Below are 24,202 nucleotides of genomic sequence, written 5' to 3'. Positions count from 1 at the left end.
CGCCGCAACTGCTGGCTCCGCCCCTGCCGCGTCCTGGCTCCGCCCCCGCCCCTGACCCCGCCCCCAGCCGTGACCCCGCCCCAGCCCGGCCCGGGGCGCGAGCGGGGCTAGTGGCGCCACCTGCCGGCGACCAGTGCCTGTTAATTAATAAAATCGTTACAGTATTCAACGTGACGCCGGCCAAGGAATTGATTTGTGGGTGCTCATCACCTCTCTTACGCTTCTCATCGATCCCGGGGGAGGGAGGGACCGCGTGATCACATTTCACGGAGGGGAAACGGAAGTGTAGGGAGGTTAGGGGGCCGTGGAAGAGCCTAAAGCCAACATCATTATTGATCATTCATTTATTCCTTCATGTATACGATAGATTCATTCATCAGATATCATAAACATCAATCAGAGGGCCTATTATGAGCCAGGCACTGTGCTGGGAGATGGGCACACAACGTTGAGTAAGGCAAATATTGCTGCCCGCGTGGACCTCGATCTAGAGAATGAGACAGACCATTAACCAACTATGTAACTAATTAATTACAAAGGTGATAAATTATAGCAAGCGAGGGGGGCATATCATGGAATAATTTGGAAACTGCAAAAATATTTCCTTCAAGAAGCAATTGAACTGACAACTAAGGTGTGAGAAGTTCAGCACATGCAAAGGGCCTGAGGTAGAATGGGAGAATTGTCTCATTGTTCCTTTCTTCCCTTGGCTCAATACTTAGGAATATGTAGATCAGCTCAATTCCCTCAGTTAAATTCTGTTGTGTTGCACTGGCTTATATTTTTTTAAAATGGAAAGATAGGGGCTGGCCCGGTGGTGCTGCAGTTAAGTTCACACATTCTTCTTCAGCACCCTAGGGTTCTTGGGTTTGGATCCCGGGTGTGGACCTACACACTGCTTGTCAAGCCATGCTGTGGCAGGCATCCCACATATAAAGTAGAGGAAGATGGGCACAGATGTTAGCTCAGGGCCAGTCTTCCTCAGCAAAAAGAGGAGGATTGGCAGCAGATGTTACCTCAGGGCTACTCTTTCTCGCAAAAAAAAAGGAAAGATAGACCATTTAACATTTTTTAAAAGTTACCTCTAGAGGGAAGAAGCACAATGGAGGGGACAGAGAGAGAAGCTAGACCTTTAAAAAGTATATCTTGTTTTATATACTTGACTTTCCAACCACATAAGTATTTTCTATAATGATAAAACAAAATTTTAAATGTAAATATAGTGCTAAAAACAAAAATTAAATAAAGTGAACAAACCTGTGTATCTAGTTAGCAACAAAACAATACAGAGATGGAATCTAGTAACTTTAAAACACAACAGTTTGACTGGACATACCACTGCTATGTTGTTATTGATGGTGTTAAAATTGGTATTCTGAACTTATTGCCTATCTAGTATCGGATAAAGCAAAGAAGTAATTATGTTGGTGTCAAGAACCAGGATTTTCAGAGGGCGTGAAGGAGATGTAAGATTGATTATGTTCAATTAAAACCCGGTCGTCTTGAATTTGAATTGGATATATCACGATAAATTTTACCTTTATAAAAAGCAGACGTTTCCTAGGTCTGTTCTCTGAAAAAGTCCCCACTGAAACAAAGACTGAGCTCGAGCTCGTCGCAATGAGCACTCCCTAAGCCCAGATTGTGGTCTCTAAACACCATTTCCAAGTGGGAGAACCAGGAAACCTTGAGGAAGCAGCTGATTCTGGGTCTGGGGCGGGAAACGTAGAAGATGCACCTGTCGCATCTTGATAGACCAGAAACCACATGTCTTCCTCAAAGACGTTACCTAGCAAGGTAATGTGGATGGAACCAACTAGAAGCAGCTCTCACTGGCCACAGAGGAGACAATTTGGACTTTAAAAAGGATAATGATTACAGTAGATCAAAACACATCAAATGGTTAAATCCACGAACTTGGGTTTTTCAAAAATTCTTATCTTACGATAATGTCAAATTTACATAAAAGTTGCGGAAGTGAGACACAGAGCTCCCGTTAGCACTTTGCCTGGAGTCCCCAATGGTTAACATTTGGGAATCTTCTGAATATAAGGTACATACGTGGTGTCTCGTTAACCCTTAACATTTCAGGTATATTTCCTAAGCGTAGGCATGCTCTTCCACAAAATTGTGGTACAACCTTCAAAATCAGGAAATTCATAGCGATCCAATATTACCATGTAATTCCCAAGTCCCGTTCAAATTTTCCAGTAAAGTCCTTTAAAGCCCCAGCCTCCATCCCAGATGACACATTGTGTTTTGTTGTCTCATTCAGTCTCCTTCAGTCTGGACGAGTTCCTCAGTCTTTCCTTGTGTTTTGTGACCTTGAAACTTTTCAAGATTATGGGCTCATTATTTTGTAGAAAGTCTCTCAATTCGTGTTTGTCTAATGTGTCCTCGTGATCTGGGACAGGAACCACAGAAGTGACATTGTGTTCTCGGTGCAGATAACAGGAGGCATCAGGTGTTAATTTCTTCCATTACTAATTATGCTAACCTGGTTAAAATGGTTCTGCCAGGTTTCTCCAATCTGGGTTAGTGTGTTGTCAATAAGTGCTTTAGGGGAAAATATTTTGAAACTACTTAAATATCTTGTTCCTCAACAAATCTTCACCCATCAGATTTAATATGTATTGATGACTCTCGCTTGAGTCAATTTTTGTTGTTGCTGTTGTTAGCTTAGATAAAGGGAGTTTTATTTATATTTATAAGAATTCTGGAGGAGGATGGCTGCTGGCATCAGCTTGGCCAAATGATGATAAGGTCAAAGACTCTGAGATTGTCTTGACCTTTCTCTCATGGTAGCAAGATGGCTGCTGTGGCTCCAGGCATCACATCCTCAATCAAAGCAAGAAGAGAGGGGCAGGGCGATGTAAGCCAAACCTGTCTCTTTAATCAGGTAATAGTTGGCATATGATGATTTTTCTAATTCCATCTTTGAGCACTTCCTTACTTAATGGCTCAACAAGATGTTTGAGGGTAGTTTTCCTTTAATTTTTACCCAGCCCAGCTCTGAATCGACATGTCTCCAAGGTGGCCTTGTTCTTTTTAGTGGGGAATGATATTTAGAAACTAAGATCTGGGTCCCACGTGTGCTCATAGCTACCTCAGTGCCACTAATTCTTGCTTCTTTCATTGTAACATGTATGTAATATGTATGTACCTATATACATCTATCTGTCTGTCTGTCTGTCTATCTATCTGTCTGTCAATTTGTCTTTAAAACTCTGGCTGCACGCCAATACCTCTAATTCTAATCAAACATCAAGATTTATCCCAGTTCCATTACATGTTTCTGACTTCTTTCTCTGACTGTGAAACAGAGCTCCTGTGATCCTCCGTAGAGTTACTCATTTTCCCACCCCCCGCCTCCTGGAAACTCCTAGATACACCAGCCACAACTCAGCCCCAGTCATACGCCTCCTACCCCATTCCACTGCCAGTGGGAACTCTGGTTAAAGGCTTGACCCCCAACAAAGGAGCCAAATCCACACATTTTAACTAAAAGGAGAACTTACCAGTCACTTTCGAAGGCTATTGGAAACCAACTCAAAATCTTACAAATTATCAAATTCGAAAACTGACAAGCAAAGTAAAGAATTAAGTGTTTACACTGACCTATACAATCTGTGCCTCAGGGTAACCACATAGACGAGGGGAAATTTCTCTTTATAGAAGTATTCCAGAAATAAGTGAAAAGGAGAGAATTTGAATCTCACTGTGTTTCTGACTCCTAATGGATTAGGAGACTGGGTGATGCTCAGCAGCTGTAAACACTATAACTGAGAAGCACACTGACACGATCTGCCTCCCAGGGGATCTGCGTGACACCAGTGTGAAGTGCTAATCTCAGGTCTGCTCAGCCTCTGGGTCTAACTATTAATTTACAGGAAATGCAGGGGACAAAGGGATACGTTTTATTTTCATTTTTTTGCTGAGGAAGATTGGCCCTGATCTAACATCTGTGCCAATCTTCCTCTCCTTTGTATGTGGGACACCGCCACAGCATGCCTTGATGAGCAGTGTGTAGGTCCATGCCCAGGATCCGAACCCACAAACCCCAGGCCACTGAAGTAGAACATGCAAACTTAACCGCTATGCCACTGGGTCAGCTTGGGACATGTTTTAAATCTCCATAGGCCCATAGAGACAGAAAGCAGGTTAGTGGTTGCCAGGGGCTGGGGAGGGGAAATGGGGAGTAACTGCTTAATGGGCACTGGGCTTCTTTTTGGAGTGATGAGAAAATTGTGGATCAGATGGTAGTGAAGGGTTGCACAATTTTGTGAATATACAAAAACCACTGCATGTACTTTTAATGCATGAGTTTTATCTCAAAATCTTGAAAAGCAAAAAGCAAGACACGATGGATACAAATGAAAATGAAAACATACTATACCAACTCATATGGGTGCAGCAAAAGCTGTACTAAGAGGGAAATTCATCGCCATACAGGCTCACCTTAACAAACAAGAAAAAGCCCAAATAAGCAATCTCAAACTACACCAACTTGAATCAGAAAAAGAAGAACAAAGAAAGCCCACAGTCAGCAGAAGGAGAGCAATAACAAAAAATCAAAGCAGAAATAAATGCTATTGAAATGAAAAAAGGCAGTAGAAAGGATCAATGAAACAAAGAGCTGGTTCTTTGAGAAGATAAACAAAATTTGCAGAACCCTAGCCAGACTTAGAAAGAAAAAAAGAGAGAAAGCTCAGAGAAATAAAATTAGAAACAAAAGAGAAATAATGGATACCACAGAAATACAACAGATTATAAGAGAATACTATGAAAAACTATATGCCAACAAAATGGATAACCTAGAGGCAATGGATAAATTCTTAGACTCTTACAACCTCCCAAAGCTGAATCAAGAAGAAATAGATAATGTGAACAGACCAATCACAAGGAAAGAGATTGAAACAGCAATCAAAAGCATCCCAAAGAATAAAAGCCCAGGACCAGACGGCTTCCCTGGGGAATTCTACCAAACTTTCAGAGAGGATTTTTTTTTATTTTAAGATTTTATTTTTTCCTTTTTTCTCCCCAAAGCACCCCGGTACATAGTTGTATATTCTTCGTTGTGGGTCCTTCTAGTTGTGGCATGTGGGACGCTGCCTCAGCGTGGTTTGATGAGCAGTGCCATGTCCGCGCCCAGGATTCGAACCAATGAAACACTGGGCCGCCTGCAGCAGAGCGCGCGGACTTAACCACTCGGCCACAGGGCCAGCCCCCAGAGAGGATTTAATACCTATCCTTCTCAAGCTATTCCAAAAACTGAGGGAGGATGGAACACTTCCTAACACATTCTACGAGGCCGACATCACTCTGATACCAAAGCCTGACAAGGACAACACAAAAAAGGAGAACTACAGGCCAATATCGCTGATGAAATAGATGCAAAAATCCTCAACAAAATATTGGCAACCTGAATACAGCAATTCATCAAAAGGATCATACACCATGATCAAGTGGGATTCATACCAGGGACACAGGGACGGCTCAACATCCGCAAATCAATCAATGTGATACACCACATCAACAAACTGAGGAATAAAAACCACATGATCATCTCAATAGATGCAGAGAAAGCATTTGACAAGATCCAACAGCCATTTATGATAAAAACTCTGAATAAAATGGGGATAGAAGGGAACTACCTCAACATAATAAAGGCCATATACGACAAACCCATAGCCAACATCATACTCAATGGGCAAAAACTGAGCGCCATCCCTCTGAGAACAGGAAGAAGACAAGGATGCCCTCTATCACCACTGTTATTCAACATAGTCCTGGAGGTTTTGGACAGAGTGATTAGGCAAGGGAAAGGAATAAAAGGAATCCAAATAGGGAGGGAAGAAGTGAAACTCTCGCTGTTTGCAGATGACATGATCTTATACAGAGAAAACCCCCAAAAATCCACTGGAAAACTAACATAAATAATTAACAACTACAGTAAAATTGCAGGGCACAAAATCAACTTATGAAAATCAGTTGCATTTCTGTACTCTAATTACGAACTTACGGGAAGAGAACTCAAGAATACAGTTCTATTGACAATCGCAAAAAAAAGAATAAAGTACCTAAGAATAAATTGAACTAAGGCGGTGAAAGACTTATACAATGAAAACTATACGACATTATTTAAAGAAATAGATAATGACGTAAAGAGATGGAAAGACATTCCACGCACATGGATTGGAAGAACAAACATAGTTAAAATGTCCATACTACCCAAAGCAATCTACAGATTCAATGCAATCCCAATCAGAATCCCAAGGCCATTCTTCATGGAAATAGAACGAAGAACCCTAAAATTCATACACGGCAACCAAAGACCCTGAATTGCTAAGGCAATCCTGAGAAAAAAGAACAAAGCTGGCGGGATCACAATCCCTGACTTCAAAATGTACTACAAAGCCATGATGACCAAAACAGCATGGTACTGGTACAAAAACAGGCACACAGATCAATGGAACAGAACTGAAAGCCCAGAAATAAAACTGCACATCTACAGACAGCCAATCTTCAACAAAGGTGCCAAGAACATACAATGGAGAAAAGATGGTCTCTTCAATAAATGTGTTGGGAAAACTGGACAGCCACATGCAAGAGAATGAAAGTAGACCATTATCTCACTCCATCCACACAAAAATAAACTCAAAATGGATCAAAGACTTGAAGATAAGTCCTGAAACCATAAAACTCCTGGAAGATAATATAGGTAGTACACTCTTTGACATCAAACTTAAAAGGAGCTTTTCAAATGCCATGTCTTCTCAGACAAGGGAAACAAAAGAAAAAATAAACAAGTGGGGAGTTCATCAGACTAAAGAGCTTCTGTAAGGCAAAAGAAACTAGAATCAAAACAAAGAGACAACCCACCAATTGGGAGAAAATATTTGCAAATGATATATCTGACAAGGGGTTAATCTCCATAATATATAAGGAACTCACACAACTCAGCAACAAAAAAACAAACAGCTTGATCAAACAATGAGCAGAGGATATTAACAGACATTTTTCCAAAGAAGATATACACATGGCCAATAGGCGCATGAAAAGATGTTCAACATCACTAATCATCAGGGAAATGCAAATCAAAACTACACTAAGATACCACCTTACGCCTGTTAAAATGGCTATAATCACTAAGACTAAAAATAACAAATGTTGGAGAGGGTGTGGAGAGAAGGGAACCCTCATACACTGCTGGTGGGAATGCAAACTGGTGCAGCCACTATGGAAAACAGTATGGAGATTCCTCAAAAAACTAAAAATAGAACTACCATAGGACCCAGCTATTCCACTACTGGGTAGCTACCCAAACAACTTGAAATCAACAGTCTAAACATGGAGGCGCCATAGCTTGGTGCTCACAAAGAGAGCTCTAGGGTTGAAATCCACCTGCTTATTACTAAGTCTGGGACCCTGGGCAAGTCATTTAACTTCCAGCCCCTATCTGTAAACCAGGGCTCATAAATGATGCCCATCTCTTAGGATCGTTGTGAATACTAAATTATGACATGTGAAAGACATTTTTTGTGGAACTCAAGTCCTTTATATGTCATAATTTATTTAGGTTAACAGGATTCCGCAAAAAATTAAACACAGAATTACTGCATGATCAGCTATTCCACTTCCGGGTAGACACCCAGAAGGATCGAAAGCAGGGACTCAGATATTCGCACAGCGGTGTTCATAGCAGCATCATTCACAAGGGCCAACAGCTGGAAGCAACCCAAGTGCCCATCAATGGATGATAGATCAACACAATGTGGTCCATCCATACAAAAGACTATTATTCAGCCTTAAAGAGGAAGGAAATTCTGACACTTGCTATGACATAGAAGAACCTTGAGGACATGATGCTCGGTGAAATAAGCCAGACACAGAAGCACAGATCCTGTGTGACTCCACTTATGTGAGGTCCCTGGAGGAGTGACATCCATAGAGACAGGAAGTAGGATGGTGGGGCCAGGGGCTGGGGGAGTGGGATGGGGAGTCAGTGTTTCACGGGGACAGAGTTTTAGTTTGGGAAGATGAGAAAGTTCTGGAGATGGAGGGTGGGGCTTGCACGACAATGTGAATGTACTTAGTAACACTGAAGTGTACGCTTAAAAATGCTTAAGATGGTCAATTCTGTTATGTGTATTTTACCAAAATACTTTTTTAAAAAGACTTCAGAGCAGTGCCTGGCACGGAACGAGCATGCTGTGTTTGTTCAATCACTGAAATTACAGTCACTGAAATAGCATCACTGGACCGCGACCCCCAAGGGCACAGGGTCACCTCAGTCTCGTCCCCTGGTCTGTGCCCCAGACCTGGCCAATTGCAGAGGCTCCAGAAAGATTTGATCTCTTGGCTGCTTAAAACCCTTCGGGCGCCCCGTGCCTTCACCTGGCCCTCTTGAAGCCTCTGTCCACGCTCCGCCCTCTCCATGTCCCGCCCACCCCCAAACCCAGGGCAGTCAGCACCTCTGGGTCTGTGTCAACAGCCGGGGGTGGTGGGTGGTCCTGGAGCAGGCAGGGCACCACCTGCCTGCTAGGTGCGCCAGACGCCCACTCTCCCATCGCCGGCCTTGCCTGGGATGCTCCCTCAGCTTGGAACACGCTCTAGCTCACTGAACTCCAACTCCCCTGCCTGAGCAGCCCCCTGCGGCTCAGAGCTCTTCTAGAATGGTGTGGTAGGGTTTGCCCATCCCTCCAGGACACATGGCCAGAACCCAGAATCGGGAGGGTTTCTGGGGGCTCTCCTAGGTCTCGGGGCACAAGAGGAGCTTCTGGAACAGCCACGGCACTCAGGCAAGGGGGGACACACAAGGAAGGGGTCATGTGGTCAGCGCAGGGACGGAGGTTGGGCCCACACAGGCCTGGGCTGGGGGCTGGCCACACCTCCTCCACAGCGGGAACCAGCCCTCAGGCCAGCCCTGCCCACGTGGACAAGGGGAGAAGCCGGATCCTGCGAGAGGCAGAGGGGCACCCAGGCTACCCTCCTCCCCTGTTACCAGCATCCCTCCACTGGGCCCTCCTCAGAGGTCCATCTGGGATGCAGACAGCTGGGGTGGGGTCAGCAGACCAACAATCCCCAGACAAGCCCCTCTTGCCAGGCCCCAGGTGAGGAGGCGGCCAGATACCCAGATGGAAACCATGAGCGGTCCAACCCCCAGGGCTGGGAATGGGGAGCAGCTGGCACAGCCAACCCCCTCCCCGGGCGTATCCTCAAGTCCTAGAGCTGGTGGTCCTCGGGCTGGGGCGTTTAATGTCTCCCCACGCCCAGACTTCCCTCCCTCCCTGCCACAGAGGCAGCTTGGAGAGGGTCCACCCCTCCCTCAGCCCCGGGGTCCCCCCGTGGTCAGCTCAGGGAGCCTCTGCACTGTCCCGGTCTCCCAGCTCCCCCGGGGGCGGCGCCAGGGCGGTGCGGCCCACAGCAGGGGATGCGCGGTGAGGGGCCTTGGCTCCGGGGTGGCCAGAGAAAGAAGAAAGCAGACAGAGGCGCGCGGCAGGTTTCTGTACAGGAAGTCGGATTGTACATTTTAGTAACGGGCGAGAGAACCGAGGCATCGGGGCAACAGTGCGGGGGCCACGGGGCGAATAAGAGATCGAGAGCTAGGGCTTGGCGTAAGTCTTACAAAGTGTATAAAGAATCTGTGTTTCTCTACAATAACAAAACCCAAAGGCTACAGGAGCGGTTGTATATACAAAACATGGAAATATTGCTTCACTTGCAAACGGGGTCCTGACCAGACGGGAGACGAGACAGAGAGGGGCGTGGGGAGGCGGGGAGAGCGCGGCGTGCAGAAAGGAGGGGAGACGGAGCCGGGCTCCCAGCGCACGTCTGCAGGCGGGAGCTGGAGTGGCACGCACGGGAGAGGTCGGAGGCGCGTGCGGTGCTGGCTGCGCGGGGCATCGGGACCGCCAGCCAAGAGCGTCCACCTGCCCCGGCCCCCTGGTGCATTGCTCTTCGTCCCCGGAGAGGGGTCTGGGTGGGGACCGGGACCCAGCTAGGCCAACTGGCCAGAGAGGGAAGGAAGCAATTGCTTCCTGGAGTCTGCCGTGGAAAACTGGAGAAGCCCGCTCGCCGCGCCCATCCTCCTGGCCTCTGGCCGGGCCTTCCATCCTGCCACCCTCCCTGGCCTGTCCGGCCCCAAGAAGAGCGGGTGCAGCAGCTGGGGCTTCTAGCTCTCCTCGGGCAGGACAGGAGCTGCCGCTGGACTCCTGTTCTTGCCTGGCCGTGTGGAGCTCCATGGCAGGGTGGGAGCCAGGCACAGAGTGACAGAGGGGGTGGGGCAGGGGGCACAGCGTGGTGAGGGGGACGCAGGACGAGGACGTGCACGCACGCTCGGATGAGGGGCCGGTCACAGGTTCTGACAGCACTGCAGCTTGCTGGGTTTCTGGCCGTCGGTGGTGGGCGGCACACTGATGTCCACGACGTTGTTGCCAGGGGACTCATCATGGGCTGCGCGGTCCGCGATCTGCTTCTGTGACACGATGCGATAGATCTCTGCAATGGGGGGACGTGGGGTGAGTGCCCCCCTGCAGGACTCCTCTGGAGGTCACCTCCTCCAGGGAGTCCACAGCCTTGCGGAAGGCTCCCCCCGTGCCTTGCACCCCCATCGCATCAGGCGCACAACGGCACAGGCTGGGCTCCTGCAGGCTCCCACCCGCTCATCCACTGTACCCCCACCCTTCGCCGAGGCCTCTTCAGAAGAAACTCCCAGAAGCCCACGGGGGCTGGAACCCTGAGGCCACTGTCCCCGCAGCTGTCCCAGCTGGCTGTTCTCTGGTGGAGCCAGGGCAGGGCCCACCCATGGGAGCTGGGTCGAGGGGTCCCTGTGTTCCAAGTGCCAGCAGGGGCGGGATCTGGCCTGACCCCATGGAGCACGCCACGTCCCTCCTTGTGTCTGGACTGATAGGCAGGTTTAAGGAACGGGGTTTCCAGGGCTGTGTCCTGGAGTGCGTGACCAGTGTGGCTGGTGCCCTCCCCACCCCGCCCTCGGCCAGGCCCTGTGACGACCTGTGAGGATGTTCTTGAAAGCTTCCTCGACGTTGGTGGAATCCAGGGCTGAGGTCTCAATGAAGGACAAGTTGTTCTTTTCTGGAAGAAAGAGCATGTTGCGGTGAGCAGGCGGGGGCATGTGTGTGGTCCCCTGCTCCCTCTCAGGGACCCCGCCTGCCTAGCCCAGGAAATGAAGGATGGCAGGGGCCTCGGGGCAAGGCTGCCTGCCTTCCAGATGCTTCTCTGATGCCTTGGTCATAGTCAGCTCAAGAGGTGGTCCCTGCGGAACGCCCAGGGCCAGGTTAGATGGCCAGGGGTGAACCCTGGCAGCCCTCTGGCCAGGCCCTCTTGGGCCCGGCACGTCCTCACCTGCGAAGGCCCGGGCCTCGTCTGTGGGCACGGCCCGCAGGTGGCGCAGGTCGCTCTTGTTGCCCACCAGCATGATGACGATGTTGCTGTCGGCGTGGTCCCGCAGCTCCTTGAGCCAGCGCTCCACGTTCTCGTACGTCAGGTGCTTGGCGATGTCATACACCAGCAGGGCGCCCACGGCGCCACGGTAGTACCTGTGGGGACAGGGGCAGGGCCCGGGTGAGCCGCACCAGCACCCACAGGGGTCTCTCAGGTTCTGTGGGTGACAGCTCTTTGGCCCAGGCACAGCGCCCAGCTGAGGGGCGGCTATCATGGCCTTGAGGGAGGGGCGCATGTCCTGAGGCCCCGGCCCTGGGCCCCAGACTCAGCTCAGGAAGGTAGGGACCTGTCAAGGGAGTCTGGAGTCAGAAGACACTTGTGGGGTCAGTCACAAAAAGGAGGGAAGGACACAGCACCTGTGAGAGAAAGGGCCACAGCTAGGCAGAAGCTCCAATGCCTGCTGTGGCCTGGCCCACCAAGGAGACCAGTGGACATATGCACACCCCAAGGGATTAAGTACTACTCACCAGGAGGTGAGTAGGCCTCAGTGGAGGGAGTCCAGGGGCCAGCAAATGACTGATAGGGAATGGCTGGGGGGTTGGGAGGGTCTAGGAAGAGACAGCCCAAGTGGGTCCTGATGGCTGGGTGGCCACGGGGAAGGAGTGCCAGGTCTGCGTGGGAACACGGGATGCGTGTGGGACAAGGTGTGAGCACTGAGGGGACCTGAGGGAAGAGGCAGGCTGGGAATGTGGCCCAGCAGGATGGGCCGAGCGGGCAGGGCTAGAGAGCAGGCAGAGTAGAGTGGCCTCAGCCAGGCCTGGTTAACAGCCCTCACCATGCAGCCACCACCCAGCAAAAGTGCAGAGCCTGAGAGGGACTCCGGGGGTGAGAGGGGCCGTGGGACATGCCCACCTGGGTGCTGGTGTTCCCGAGGGTCCCACAGTTCCTGAGGGTCTCATCCCTTCACCCTGGTTCCCCTGCTCTCAGGGGTGTGCTCTCCCCTTCTCCTCCCACCCAACTCCTACCGATCCCTCAGGGCCCAGTGGCCCCGTGCCCAAGCCTCCTGCATCTCCCCACCCCCACCACTCACGCGGAGGTGATGGCACGGTAGCGCTCCTGGCCGGCGGTGTCCCAGATCTGCGCCTTGATGGTTTTGCCATCCACCTGGATGCTGCGGGTGGCGAACTCCACGCCGATGGTGCTCTTGCTCTCCAGGTTGAACTCGTTGCGGGTGAAGCGCGACAGCAGGTTGCTCTTCCCCACACCCGAGTCCCCGATGAGCACCACTGTGGGGGCGGGGAGGGATACGGTGAGGCTCTGTGGGCCAGAGTGAGCCAAGACGCCGAATGCCAGCCACGCCCACCCACGGAACCTTCATAGCGCACCCTGGTGGCCAATGACGGGGCAGAGTCAGAGCTGTCCTGGAGCCCCTCAGCCGGGGCACCACACTGCCTCGTGCAGAGGCGAACAGAGTCCTTCAGAGCAGGGCTGCGCCACCTGGGGCACGGGGACTCAAGCACCCCGGCAGGCAGATGGCTTGGGGATCTACCAATCCCAGAACCTCCACTGTCGCCTGGGCAGCTGGGTACACCCAAGAAAGTCTCCACGGCTGAGCAACCTAGGGCAAGTAGCTTAACCTCTTGGGGCTGCCTTTTCCACATGTGTGCAAGGAAGGACGGTAGCAAGAGGCCCCTCGGGGACGGGGACACCAGTTTCCTACTGATCAGGAACAGGAAATGAGAAGCCTCCCCCCACGCCCACCCCGCGGTCCCCTTACGGAAAGCTGTGCAGACCCCCACTCAGCACCAGCACAGCGCACCAGCTCAGGAGGAACAGGACAGGAACGTGCCCTCTGGACATAGCTGGGAAGGGACAGAGCCTGCCACCTTCTCCCAGCATCCCTGTCCCCAGGGTCAGACTGTCCTGCAGGGGTGTAGGAAAAAGAGCGCAGGGCAGAGCAGGTGGGCGGGTCTCTCCCGTCACCCCTGCCCAGCCACAGAAGCACGCCTCCGAGGCCCAGCCGCCCCAGGCTCTGGGGTAGAGCCACGTGAGGTGGTCCAGGAGGGCTGTCCTCAGACCCAGGGCACACCGGAGACTCGCGTCCATGCGTGGACCCATGGGTGCATGTATGTGCAGCGCAAGGAAAACAATACATGGCCGTGTGACCAGATGCCCCAGCTGGAAACCACATGCACCCCCAGTGTGGGCCTTGGGCACTAGCATCCAAGGGTGGGTCCGCTCAGTGGAGAGCCATGGGGGCTGCAGGGTTGGTTACCCATGGGCCCGATGAAAGTTTTATGTGTGTGTGTCCAGATCCCCGCCACTTCTTACCACCTTCACTGCCCCCACCCTGGTCCATGCTGCCGCCATCTCTCCCTCCCTGGGGTCCCAGCGCACACTCAGCCCCAATCAACAGGCTGTTCTCCTCGCGGCCGCCGGAGGGCGCCAGTGAGCTCCTTAGTCAGGTCCGGCCCTCCTCTGCCCACCGCCCTCCAGGGCTCCCGCTCCCAAGGCCCCCTGCACGGCTGTGGTCCTGCACCACCTACCCCGTACCCTCCCTGCTCCCCGTTCACCCTCACTCACTCCGCTCCTGCCCCTTGGGCCTCCTCGCTGGGACTCAAAGAGATGGGGTGCACGCTGTCCTTTGCCTGGGAAGTTCTTCCCCAGGTATCCGCCCGGGTCCTGCCCTCATCAACTCCGGGTGGGCCCTCAGATGGCACTTGATGGAGCAGGCCCTCCCTGCCGTCCTCTTACAGCCCCACCCCCCCAACACTCCCCACGCCCCTCTCCTGCCTTTCCTCCTCGGCCCCCGCCCCCACCCCTCCCCAGGTCTCCCTTATTTGTTTTTGGCCATTCTGCCTCGAGGGCAGGCATCTGGGACACTGGTTCCCCGCTGCATCCCCAGCCCCCGGTGCAGTGCCCGGCTCACAGGAAGGAATGGACAGACACAAAAGTGGCTGGCAGAGCCCCGGGCCCACATCTCCCCACACCTGGAAGATGCCCAGGTCACCATGCTCGGGCCACAGGCGAAGAGCGGGCAGGTGACGCAACCCCCACGACACTGCACCCTCCCTGGGCTGGCTGCTTGAGAGCCAAGAATAAGGAGAACAGGAAGAATGTCCACTGAGTCTGGGCTGAGAAAGCCCTTCATGTGCATCGCCTCACACAGCCTCATGTAACCCATTTTACAGATGAGGAAACTGAGGCACAGACAGGAGTGACAAGCTCAAGGCACATGGTGAGCAGGAGGCAGAGCAGGGGTCTGAGGCTTGCTCCCATCTCCCAACCATGCTCACGAGGTAGCAACTTGCCAGGGTCACCTGGCTGGAAAGTGGTCCAGCAGGATTTGAACCCAGGTTTTCTGGGTCCAGGGCTGAGCTTAGGCGTCTAGGTTCAGCCTCGTCATCTTCCACCACCTGGGGCATCTTGACCCCTGGGAGTAGCTGGCAAACTCCTGCTCATCCTTCAAAACCCCTCGGTTCAGGCCCCTCTTCTCCCACCAAACCACCATACGGCCTGGCCCACACCACCTATGACAACAGTGCCAATGTCCTCTCGTGACAACATGGATGCCCAACGCAAGACTGCTGAGTTGACTTCAGAGAAAGGTGGAGATGGACACAGGCCTGTGGCCCAGAGCCGAGGACTCCCAACCATGCTGGGGCCTCAAATCAGCTCCTGGGCCATGCGAGGCCAGGCTGGACTGACTGTGGGGCCCACCAGCCACTCCCCCAACCCCTCACCTCCATCCCACGGCAGCCACAGAAACTGGGCCAAGGCCAGGGAGGTTTGCTCAGTTCTTACATCCTCAGGAACGGAACAGGAAATGAGGAGGAGGGTCCCTTTCGGGCCCTGCCTTGTATCCCCCACAGCCCCTCACTCTCCTCCCAGGCTTGTCCCAGCTGTACTGTTTCTGGGTCCCCTTAGCCCCATCGGTCCTACCAGGGCCCAGCCCTAAAGGCTGTGTTTATCCAGTTCTCAGGGCCACCCCAGGGACAGATGTTGACACGGTTATTCCCTTTGTAAAGTTGGGGACACTCAACCCAGAGTGACCAAGTCCCCCAGCCCAAGGTCGCCCATTGAGCATAGAGCAGGATGAGTGCCACCAGCCACTGCCGAGACCAAGGGCAGAAGGCTGGGCTGCCCGGGCAGTTGCTGGCACACGGTGCTGGATGCAGAGAGGTGACCGGTGGGACAGCAGCCGGGCTGGCCCCGTGTGCGGGCTAGGAATGAGATCAGCATTGTCCAAGATACAAGCGACCTACTGTCTTGGGGAAAGAAAGGGCCCATGAGGACACGGCCCCCAGCATTTCCATGGAAGTTGGTGGCATCACTGGCTGGGAAACAGCCCCCCTGGACATGCCACTTGGCTGGCAGAGCAGGCAAGCCCAGTTGGCAAAAACAAAGAGCTGGCACTTCCTGAAGCCCTGGGTCCTCTGGCCTGCCCCATGACAGTGCGGCACCCCTGGGGCCCACATGCTGAGCTCAGGCAGACTGAGTGGCCATTCGGGTGGGAAGCTGGATCCCCGACCTCAGGCAGAGCAGAGCCCCACCTCTCCTCCAGGATGCTGGCCCTGACCATCCCAGGCCCCAGGATCCGGCACTTAGGGGCCACCTTGCCACAGCTATTCCCCAGGGAATCAGACAGCAGAGGACAGGGCTCTGAGCCACTGCAGCAGCTTCCCACCCCAGCCAGGTCCTCACGGGCCAACGGATGGCCAGGGGCTCTGGGAAGGCCTCGGTGGCCCTTGGGGACACAGCTGCTCCCACTGTGAACCCTGCAGCCCGGTCCATCAGAAGGGAGGTCAGGGGTGCCCCCGGGGATCCACAGGCAAGCTGGGAAAACAGTCCCTGGTTATAAAATGTTAGCAGGATAAATGTGAGGATCTATAATTAGACCAATAAACAAGCACACTCCTAAGGGAGGGCGGAATGCACAGCGAGGAAAATAAACAGCACGTGGGGAAGGAAGACACCCATGGGGGGTCGGTGGCCTCGCTGAGGAGGTCGGGGAGCCAGTGTGGGAGGGCAGGGCCAGGGGAAGGTGACTGACGCCTGGGGGAGGCTGGGCACAGGGCGGGGGGCAGAGGATCGGCTGAACGGCTCCCCCAACCAGGTGGCAGGGTCCAGGAGCCACAGGGTGAGAAAAGTGGCCCATGGCAACTCTTCTAGCACGCTCGTGTTTTGAATGCCTCTCTGATGCCCAGGCCTAACTCTCTGCAGGCCACCGGGCCTCGGGAGGGCCTGGGAGTGCAACGTACCCATGTGTCTGTCTACCCGCCGAATGGATGGCAAGGGATGTGATGGGAGCCGCTTGCCCGGCTGCTGGCTTCCCTCCTCCCCTCTGCGTTTGCCAGAGCCAGACAGTTTCCTTTTCCTATTGGAGTGAGTGGAAAACCAAGCAGGTTGCAAGATAAATATGAAAAGATAACAGAGGGGTCCTCCGACAAGGCATCGGCATGAAGATGAGGTCTCAGACAACCACAGTCGGGGAAATGCTGACCTTGGGTCCGACGTGCACTTCCAAGCCAGCTTGAAAAGGTCAGCAAGGCACCTGCTCGACTCGGAAAAAGGAGGCCAGAAGGGGAGGGCAGTGGGGAGGGCAGTGGGGTGGGCAGCCACCCCCCCCACCCCCCGCCACCATGAGCCAGCTGCCGCAGGAGCCAGAGCAGTGTTTCCAGGAAGTGGACCCTGGAGACGCGACCCTGGAAGCCCAGGGCCGCCCCATTGCCCCTGACCCAGTAATGGTACTTCTGGGAACAAACTTCAAGGAAACAGCTCAACGGGCAAAAGATGACTCATGCAAAGCTTGGAGCTGGCTTATTTATAACAGCCAAAGGTTAAGAATAACAAGTGGGCAATGACCACAGAAACCAGGAGGTGGCTGCTGGGGCAATGCCTTCTGCCCTGGCTGTGCCACGACCAGGCGGGTACTCCTTGCGGATGTCTCAGGGCCGGCTGCATAAAAACAGGCACCAGGTACAGCAGGACTGGAGTCCTGTTCACCTGTCCCCAAAGCCCTAACAGAGCTTCCCCTGCCTCTAAGGGGAGAGCCCGAGGCTCAGTGGGTGGCACACAGCCTCGCCTACCAGTGACATATCAGCCTGCATGCAGCCCTCCAAGCCCACGGTGCTGTATGACGACCCTGGGCCTTTGCACGGGCACTCTCTCTGCCCAGAAGCCTTTCACCAGGTGGATAACCCCGGGAGAGAGAGCACTGCCCGACTCTCCACATCCCCAAGGTCCCCAGGCTCCCACACGCTAGATAATACCACAGACAATGGTCAGTGACAGACACAGACCACACTCCCAGGGATGGCCAGGCTCCCCCAATGAGGGGAAGATGCCAACAGCTGGTGTGGGAGGCAGACCCTCACGCAGCAGGCAGTGGGGCAAAGATGCCCACCCCACGTGGGCCCAGGGCTGAGCTCTCAAGAGCTGCCACTGTCAGCCAGGGAGCCGAGCACAGACAGCACAGGCCCTGAGCCCAGCTTGGCACAGAAGCCACTGCAAAGCCAGTGACCCCTCCTTCTATGTCTCACCCCTAAGTGAGATGTCTCCCTAGCTTGAGGGGTAGGGTTGGCGAGGCCCAGGACATTGGCCACCATGTGTTGCGGGAGGCAGTGTGACAATCCTATCCCCAGATTCTGGCTGCACGCTTCTCCGGACACACTCCCTAAGTGGTAAAGCCACAGCTGGCCTGGGCTCAAGTCCTGCCCCAAAACTTCTTCCTTGTCTCTCTGGGCCTCAGTTTCCAGGTCCATAAAGAGAAAGGCTGGACAAGACGGACCTCACAGAGTCGTGATGAGAATTTCAACGAATTCATGTGCACAGAGCTTAGAAAAGTGCAGGTACTCGGATAGTGCTAAGAATTCTAACAGTTAAGAGAGATCATTACTACTGTCAACCACTGGGCCTGGGTCCAACACACACAGTTCCCTCCTGTCCGCACCCCAATCCCTGGTCCCCCCCATACACACGCCAACACCCATTGTCCACCCCGCCCTTCCCAGGCTCCGCCCACAGACGTGCCGCCACCAATCAGGCCTGGCCCCTCCCACCTCGCGAAGAGCCCCGCCCCCAGCGGCCCCGCCCCGCCCCGGTCTTGGGCACGCCCACTACAGCCTAGCCCCGCCTCCAACGGCCCCGCCCCCACACGAGGGGAGCTTTCCACCCAGCCCGGCCCGCAGAACGCGGCGGCGGCCCCGCCCCCTCTGAAGGCCCCGCCCCTAACGGCCTCTCCCACCGCTCCGGGCCCCACCCCCTCTGGGCCCCGGCTCCGCCCCGGCTCATCCAGGGCCCTCGGGCCTCCTGGGCCGCCCGCTCCGGACCGTCGCGCACCCCTGCCCAAAGCTGACCGAGCTCGGCCCGCCTCAGCCCTCCCGGCCGCCTGACTCGCCGGGCCCCACGCCCCGGGCTCGGCTTGGGCCCAGCGGCCTGGAGCGCAGCCTCGGCCTGCCTGCCCGCCGCTTCGCCGCCGCGCCCTCGCCCGTCTGTGCCCCACCGGCCGCACCTTTGAATAGGTAGTCGTACTCGTCGTCCCGGGTCCCCATTGTCCTGGCGCTTCCGGCGGGATCGGCGACTCCGCAGCCCCACCACAAACACCCGACGGGGGCGGAGCCGGCGCCGCGCAGAGCGGCGGCCGGATAGCTAATCAGCGGCGGGTGGCGTAACGACCGGCATCTAGAGCAGCCAATCAGAGGTGGAAGCAGAGCCCCGGGGGTGGGCACCGCTTTGCACCCGCCCTCCTCGCTCTCGGTCTCCCGGAGAAAGGCGGAAGGATTGCGGACCTTTCTGAAATGACGGCCGCGCCAGCCTATCAGATGCAGGCTCAGGAAGGCGGGGCGGAAGACGGGAAGAATGAGACGGATTGACGGAACGAGTAGCCAATGAGAGGCTTGATTCAGACCCTGCCAGACCGCCGGAGGACCTGTCCTGGAAGGGAAATGGGGCTGCGTCCAGGTGATGTTACGCTACGTAACGTCCCAATGACGTCATAGGTCAATGCACGCTGCTCTGCCTCCCCGCCCCCATAAATGACAGTGTCTGGGGGGCGTCTCTGCGGGGTCTTTTCCAGAGAGGTTTTTCCTGCTCTCTTGGTTGCAGGGTCTTTTCCACCTAGAGGTCCCCTCTCCTCTTTCGGTTGCACTTTGCATCCTTGCGTTGGTGACATTATTGTTGGTGACCCTTCTGCCTCGGTTTCCTTCCTCTGTATAACAGGGAAGAAACTCATCTCATGGAATCTTCGGAAGATAACTAGATCATTTCCCTGAACACACTCTGAATCAACCATCCACTTTCTGTCATTGTCTTTGTTTAACAAATATCTGTAAATCCTTCTTGGGCCTCAGACTCTCCCAACTTGGTCTCCTCCCCTTGTCTGTCCGCTTAACCTGTTTTGTTCCACCCCTTCCCCCAGGTTTATCACGACCTGAACGTTGGTGTGTTTCATTCTTGCGTTAATCCGTTTCGTTTCTGTCCCCATCACCAGACTATCAGCCCATGAGGACAGGGCCTGTGTGTGTCACCATCACTGCTGTGTCCCCGTGCTCAATATTTGACCAGTGATGAGTAATGTAAGCATAGAGCTCATGTGCTAGCTGTAATAATAATTGCTCTTATTGCCTCCTGAAGCTCCTCCTTAGGATGTCCATCAAGCCTGCCGATACTCATTTATCCTCTTTCCCCATATCCACTCCTCCTGTCTCCGTCACCCTGCCCTTTATCATCAAAGCCAGAAGTCAGGATCCTCATCTTTGACCCTCCTCCCCCTCCTCCCTCCCTCAATTGCCTTATCCGGCCCTCCTCCCTCCCAAATTCCTGACCACTTCTCACTTCCTCCACTGCCATCACCCTGATCCTGGTGCCCAACGCCACTCCATGGACCTGTGTGGTTGCCTGCTCCCGATCCCCCTGCTCTGCCTTCAGCCCGCACAGTCCGTTCTTCCCACAACAGTCAGAGCGTTTTCAGACGTGTCAGATTGTCTCGCTCCTCTGTTTAAAAATCTTTTAGTCCTTCCTTTAGCAAGCATTTACTGAACACCTATGAGGTGCCAGGCCGTGCTCTAGGTGCTGGGGATGCAGAGTTGGAGGGGACAAAGTGCCAGCCCTCACAGAGCTGACAGTCTCTCAGGGGCAGTGAGACAAGAAGTAAACAACTAATTGCAGAATGGGAGGCGTGCAATGAGAAGAACCTGGGCTCTGTGGTGGTGTAGCTCCTTAGCTAGGAAGCCAGGGAGGGCATCCTGGAGGAGGTAGCATTTGCACTGAATCTGCAGGAGGGGGAGGATGTGGTGGGAACAGCATTTCAGGTAGACACAACAGCAAATGAGAGAAAGAGCTCAATGGGTCTGAACAGCCAGGAGGCCACAGTGGCTGGAGAATGGGGACCAGGGGCCAGAGATGAGATTAGGCGAAAACGCAAGGCTAGAAGCCAGACCAGGGAAGAACCCCCCTGGCCTTTGTCAGCAAACTCCTGGGGAGTTGGCTCGAACCCTGCACTGTTGGTCCAGATCCCTTCTCTACCCCACTGCCATTCACCTCCCCCGCCTTCTGCCCCTCGCTGCAGCCAGGTGGGGCTCTGTGCTGGATCCCCAGAAGAGCTGCACTTCCCAACAAAGCCACTAGGCTTTGGCTCTCACAGTGACCTGTTCCTGGAATGCCATCCCCCCTTCCCTGGGATGCCACACCCCTTCCCATTTTGTGTGTGTGTGTGTGTCAGGAAGATTCGCCCTGAGCTAACATCTGTTGGCGATCTTCCTCTTTTTGCTTGAGGAAGATTGTCACTGAGCTAACGTCTATGCCAACGTTCCTCTATCTATGTGGGATGCTGCCACAGTGTGGCTTGACAATGAGCAGTGCTAGGTCCGCGCCCAGGATCCGAACCTGCAAACCCAGGGCTGCCGAAGCAGAGTGAACTTAACCACTAGGCCGCTGGGCTGCCCCCCGCCCCCAGCTTGCTTCCCATCTTTGTAAAATTTTTGTCCTTTGAAAACTGACTCAAAAGCCATTTCCACCATGAAGACTTTTTTCCTATCTGTGTCATGCTTCCCTCCCCACCCCAGCGTGGCTCATAATAATAACAGTATTAATAAGGATGGCTAATGTTTATATGGTGAGCTCACTATGAGCCAGACACTGTTCTGAGCACTTTTCACGTGATACTCCATGAAATTCTCGTAACACCAGGAGAACGGGAAGGGGTGATGGAGGTGGGAGGGCAGGGTACCAGACCCGTTCCCTTTTTGCAAATGCAGGAACTGAGGCCACAGAGCTTCAGTGGGCTGTCCCCGCTCATCCAGGGGAGTGCTGTGGTTGAGAGCTTCCCGCTGCTCGGGTTGTATGGGTCTGTCTATGCATCCTGGCTCTTGTTTGGTTCCCAAATTCTTTCTGTTGTTCCCCGGGGAGGAGGGTGGAGGGGCAGGAAATGGTGCTTGAAGAATGGATGGGGTTGGGGACATGAGCCCTCCAGGTACAGCTTGAGAATTGAGGGCCTAACTGCGGGACCCCCCTCACTTCGGCAGGCTGGACTTGCCACCAGTTCCAGCCACAGTGGGCTCAAGGAGACCCTCCAATCTTGCCTAGTACAGGACACCCCCAAACGAGCAGCCTGGAGAGGGGCTGGTTCCCAGTGCCGAGGAGCTCCTCACCTACGCTCAGCCAGGGCCCCAGGGAGGCTATGGCCCCAGCGCCTTCCAGGAAGAGTCACGGGACAGGAAAACCACAGAGGTTTTCCTCCAGAGCAAGAAGCCCTCACTGCCTTTCTAAGGAACACTTAGAAGGAAGATTGGGAAGATAGGTTCTCCTGTGAACAGCAGCTGTGGCTCAGGGCGTGGACAGAGGCTGTTTTTCCCAAATATGTGTCTCAGAGACAAGACATCACATTATTCCAGGCTGTGGGAGATGGGTGACCATCGTAAGCAGTGTATTAAATAACTGAAAAACTCTTACCTTTCTCCAATTTTTTTTTTTAAGGAAGATTAGCCCTGAGCTAACATCTGCCGCCAATCCTCCTCGTTTTGCTGAGGAAGACTGGCCCTGAGCTAACATCTGTGCCCATCTTCCACTACTTTCTATGTGGGACGCCTGCCACAGCATGGTGTGCTAAGCGGTGCCATGTCCGCACCTGGGATCCGAACCGGCGAGCCCCAGGGTGCCAAAGCGGAACGTGCGCACTTAACCACTGAGCCACCGGGCCGGCCCTTCTCCAATTCTTGAACTCCTTTATTATTACCAAGGAGAGAGGCTCACTCTCTCTGGCTCATATCTCTTGAACAATTTTCTGATGCCCATCTCCCTCTTTAAACAGAGCTCAGATCCAGAACCTTCAGAAAGCCAAAAGATCTAGTGAGAATTTGTTTCCCACATTTTATTGTGAAATTTTTGGACACTTACAAAAATGGAAAGAATAGTACAGAGAATACTCATATCCCCAACACCTGGAGTCCACTATTAATATTTTGGTTTATCGCATATCCATCTCTATCCACCCATCCATCATCTTATTTTTCTTTAAGGAAGATTAGTCCTGAGGTAACATTTGCCACCCATCCTCCTCTTTTTGCTGAGGAAGACTGGCCCTGGGCTAACATCCGTGCCCATCTTCCTCTACTTTATATGTGGGACGCCTACCACAGCATGGCTTGACAAGCAGTGAGTAGGTCCACACCCGGGATCCAAACTGGCGAACCCCAGGCCGCTGAAGCGAAACGTGCGAACTTAACCCCTGCACCACTGTGCCGGCCCCACCATCATCTTATTTTTTGACGCATTTCGAAAAAAGTTGAAGATTTGGGGGATCTCCTGCACAGCGTGGTGATTATAGTCAACAACACTGCATCATATACTTGAAAGTTGTTAAGAGACTAGATCTTCAAGGTTCTCACCACAAAAAAGAAATGGTAACTATGTGACGTGATGGAGGTGTTAGCCAGTGCTACTGTGGTCATCACTTTGCAATATGTAAGTATCAAATCAACACTTGACACACCTTAAACTTATACAGTGTTATATGGCAATTATACCTCAATAATGCTGGTGGACAAATTACAAATAAAGACATCAGTCCACTAAAAATTCTAATCACTTCAGGGGCTGGCCTGTGGCTGAATGGTTAAGTTTGTGTGTTTCACATTGGTGGCCCAGGGTTTGCTGGTTCAAATCCTGGGTGCGGACCTACGCACCATTCATCAAGCCATGCTGTGGCAGCGTCTCACATAGAAGAACTAGAATGACCTACAGCTAGGGTATACAAGTATGTACTGGGGCTTTGGGCAGAAAAAAAAAGAGAAAAAGAGGAAGACTGGTAACAGATGTTAGCTCAGGGCCAGTCTTTAAAAAAAAAAAAAGCTTCCAGGTTTAACTAAGTAATTTCAAAAAACTCTGAACGCTTCAGCATGCAGATGATTAACCGGAGTTTAAGATTTGTTTACGGCTGTTCTCGTAACTTTTTCTTTTTAAGGTGAAATTTACATATGATGATATGCACGTATCAGAAGCGTACATGTACATCAGCCAAGACAAAGACACACACAGAGTAACCCACCCCTGTCAAGAGAATTTTGCCTCATGTCCCTTCCCAGTCAATTCCCACCCCACCCTTCCAGAGGCTGCCACTCTTCAGGTTTTCTTGTTTTGTTTTCACCATAGATCGGTTTTCTAGCCGGAATTTTAAAGCATCGGCATCGTTATATTTTCATTGGCTGTTTTCCTAACCTGTTTGTGGCAGGTGATACTGGTTCCCCATATGAAGTAGAAAGATGTGTTTACATTTTTTTTTAAAGATTGGCATCTGAGCTAA

At 53.1% G+C, this 24,202-nt stretch overlaps 2 protein-coding genes across 7 annotated transcripts in view; both read right to left on the bottom strand.

Annotated features, from left to right (window-relative positions):
* The window catches only part of HNRNPM (heterogeneous nuclear ribonucleoprotein M), a 103,468-nt gene that overhangs the window by 54,095 nt on the left and 25,171 nt on the right, over nucleotides 1-24,202 (bottom strand). The gene's annotated exons all lie outside the window — the stretch shown is intronic.
* RAB11B (RAB11B, member RAS oncogene family) lies at nucleotides 9,504-20,027 on the bottom strand. The gene is made up of 5 exons (XM_014861951.3): nucleotides 18,917-20,027; nucleotides 12,494-12,689; nucleotides 11,365-11,558; nucleotides 11,014-11,094; nucleotides 9,504-10,500 (listed from the first exon to the last, which is right to left on the bottom strand). Exons 1-5 carry the CDS (start codon nucleotides 18,954-18,956, stop codon nucleotides 10,355-10,357), a joined length of 657 nt encoding a protein of 218 aa, XP_014717437.1. The 5' UTR covers nucleotides 18,957-20,027; the 3' UTR covers nucleotides 9,504-10,354.

The sequence above is a fragment of the Equus asinus genome, chromosome 20 (assembly GCF_041296235.1).
Source record: "Equus asinus isolate D_3611 breed Donkey chromosome 20, EquAss-T2T_v2, whole genome shotgun sequence".
Lineage (NCBI taxonomy): Eukaryota > Metazoa > Chordata > Mammalia > Perissodactyla > Equidae > Equus > Equus asinus.
The sequence above is the reverse complement of the archived record's forward strand: the minus strand, read 5'-3'. Positions and strand labels throughout refer to the sequence as shown.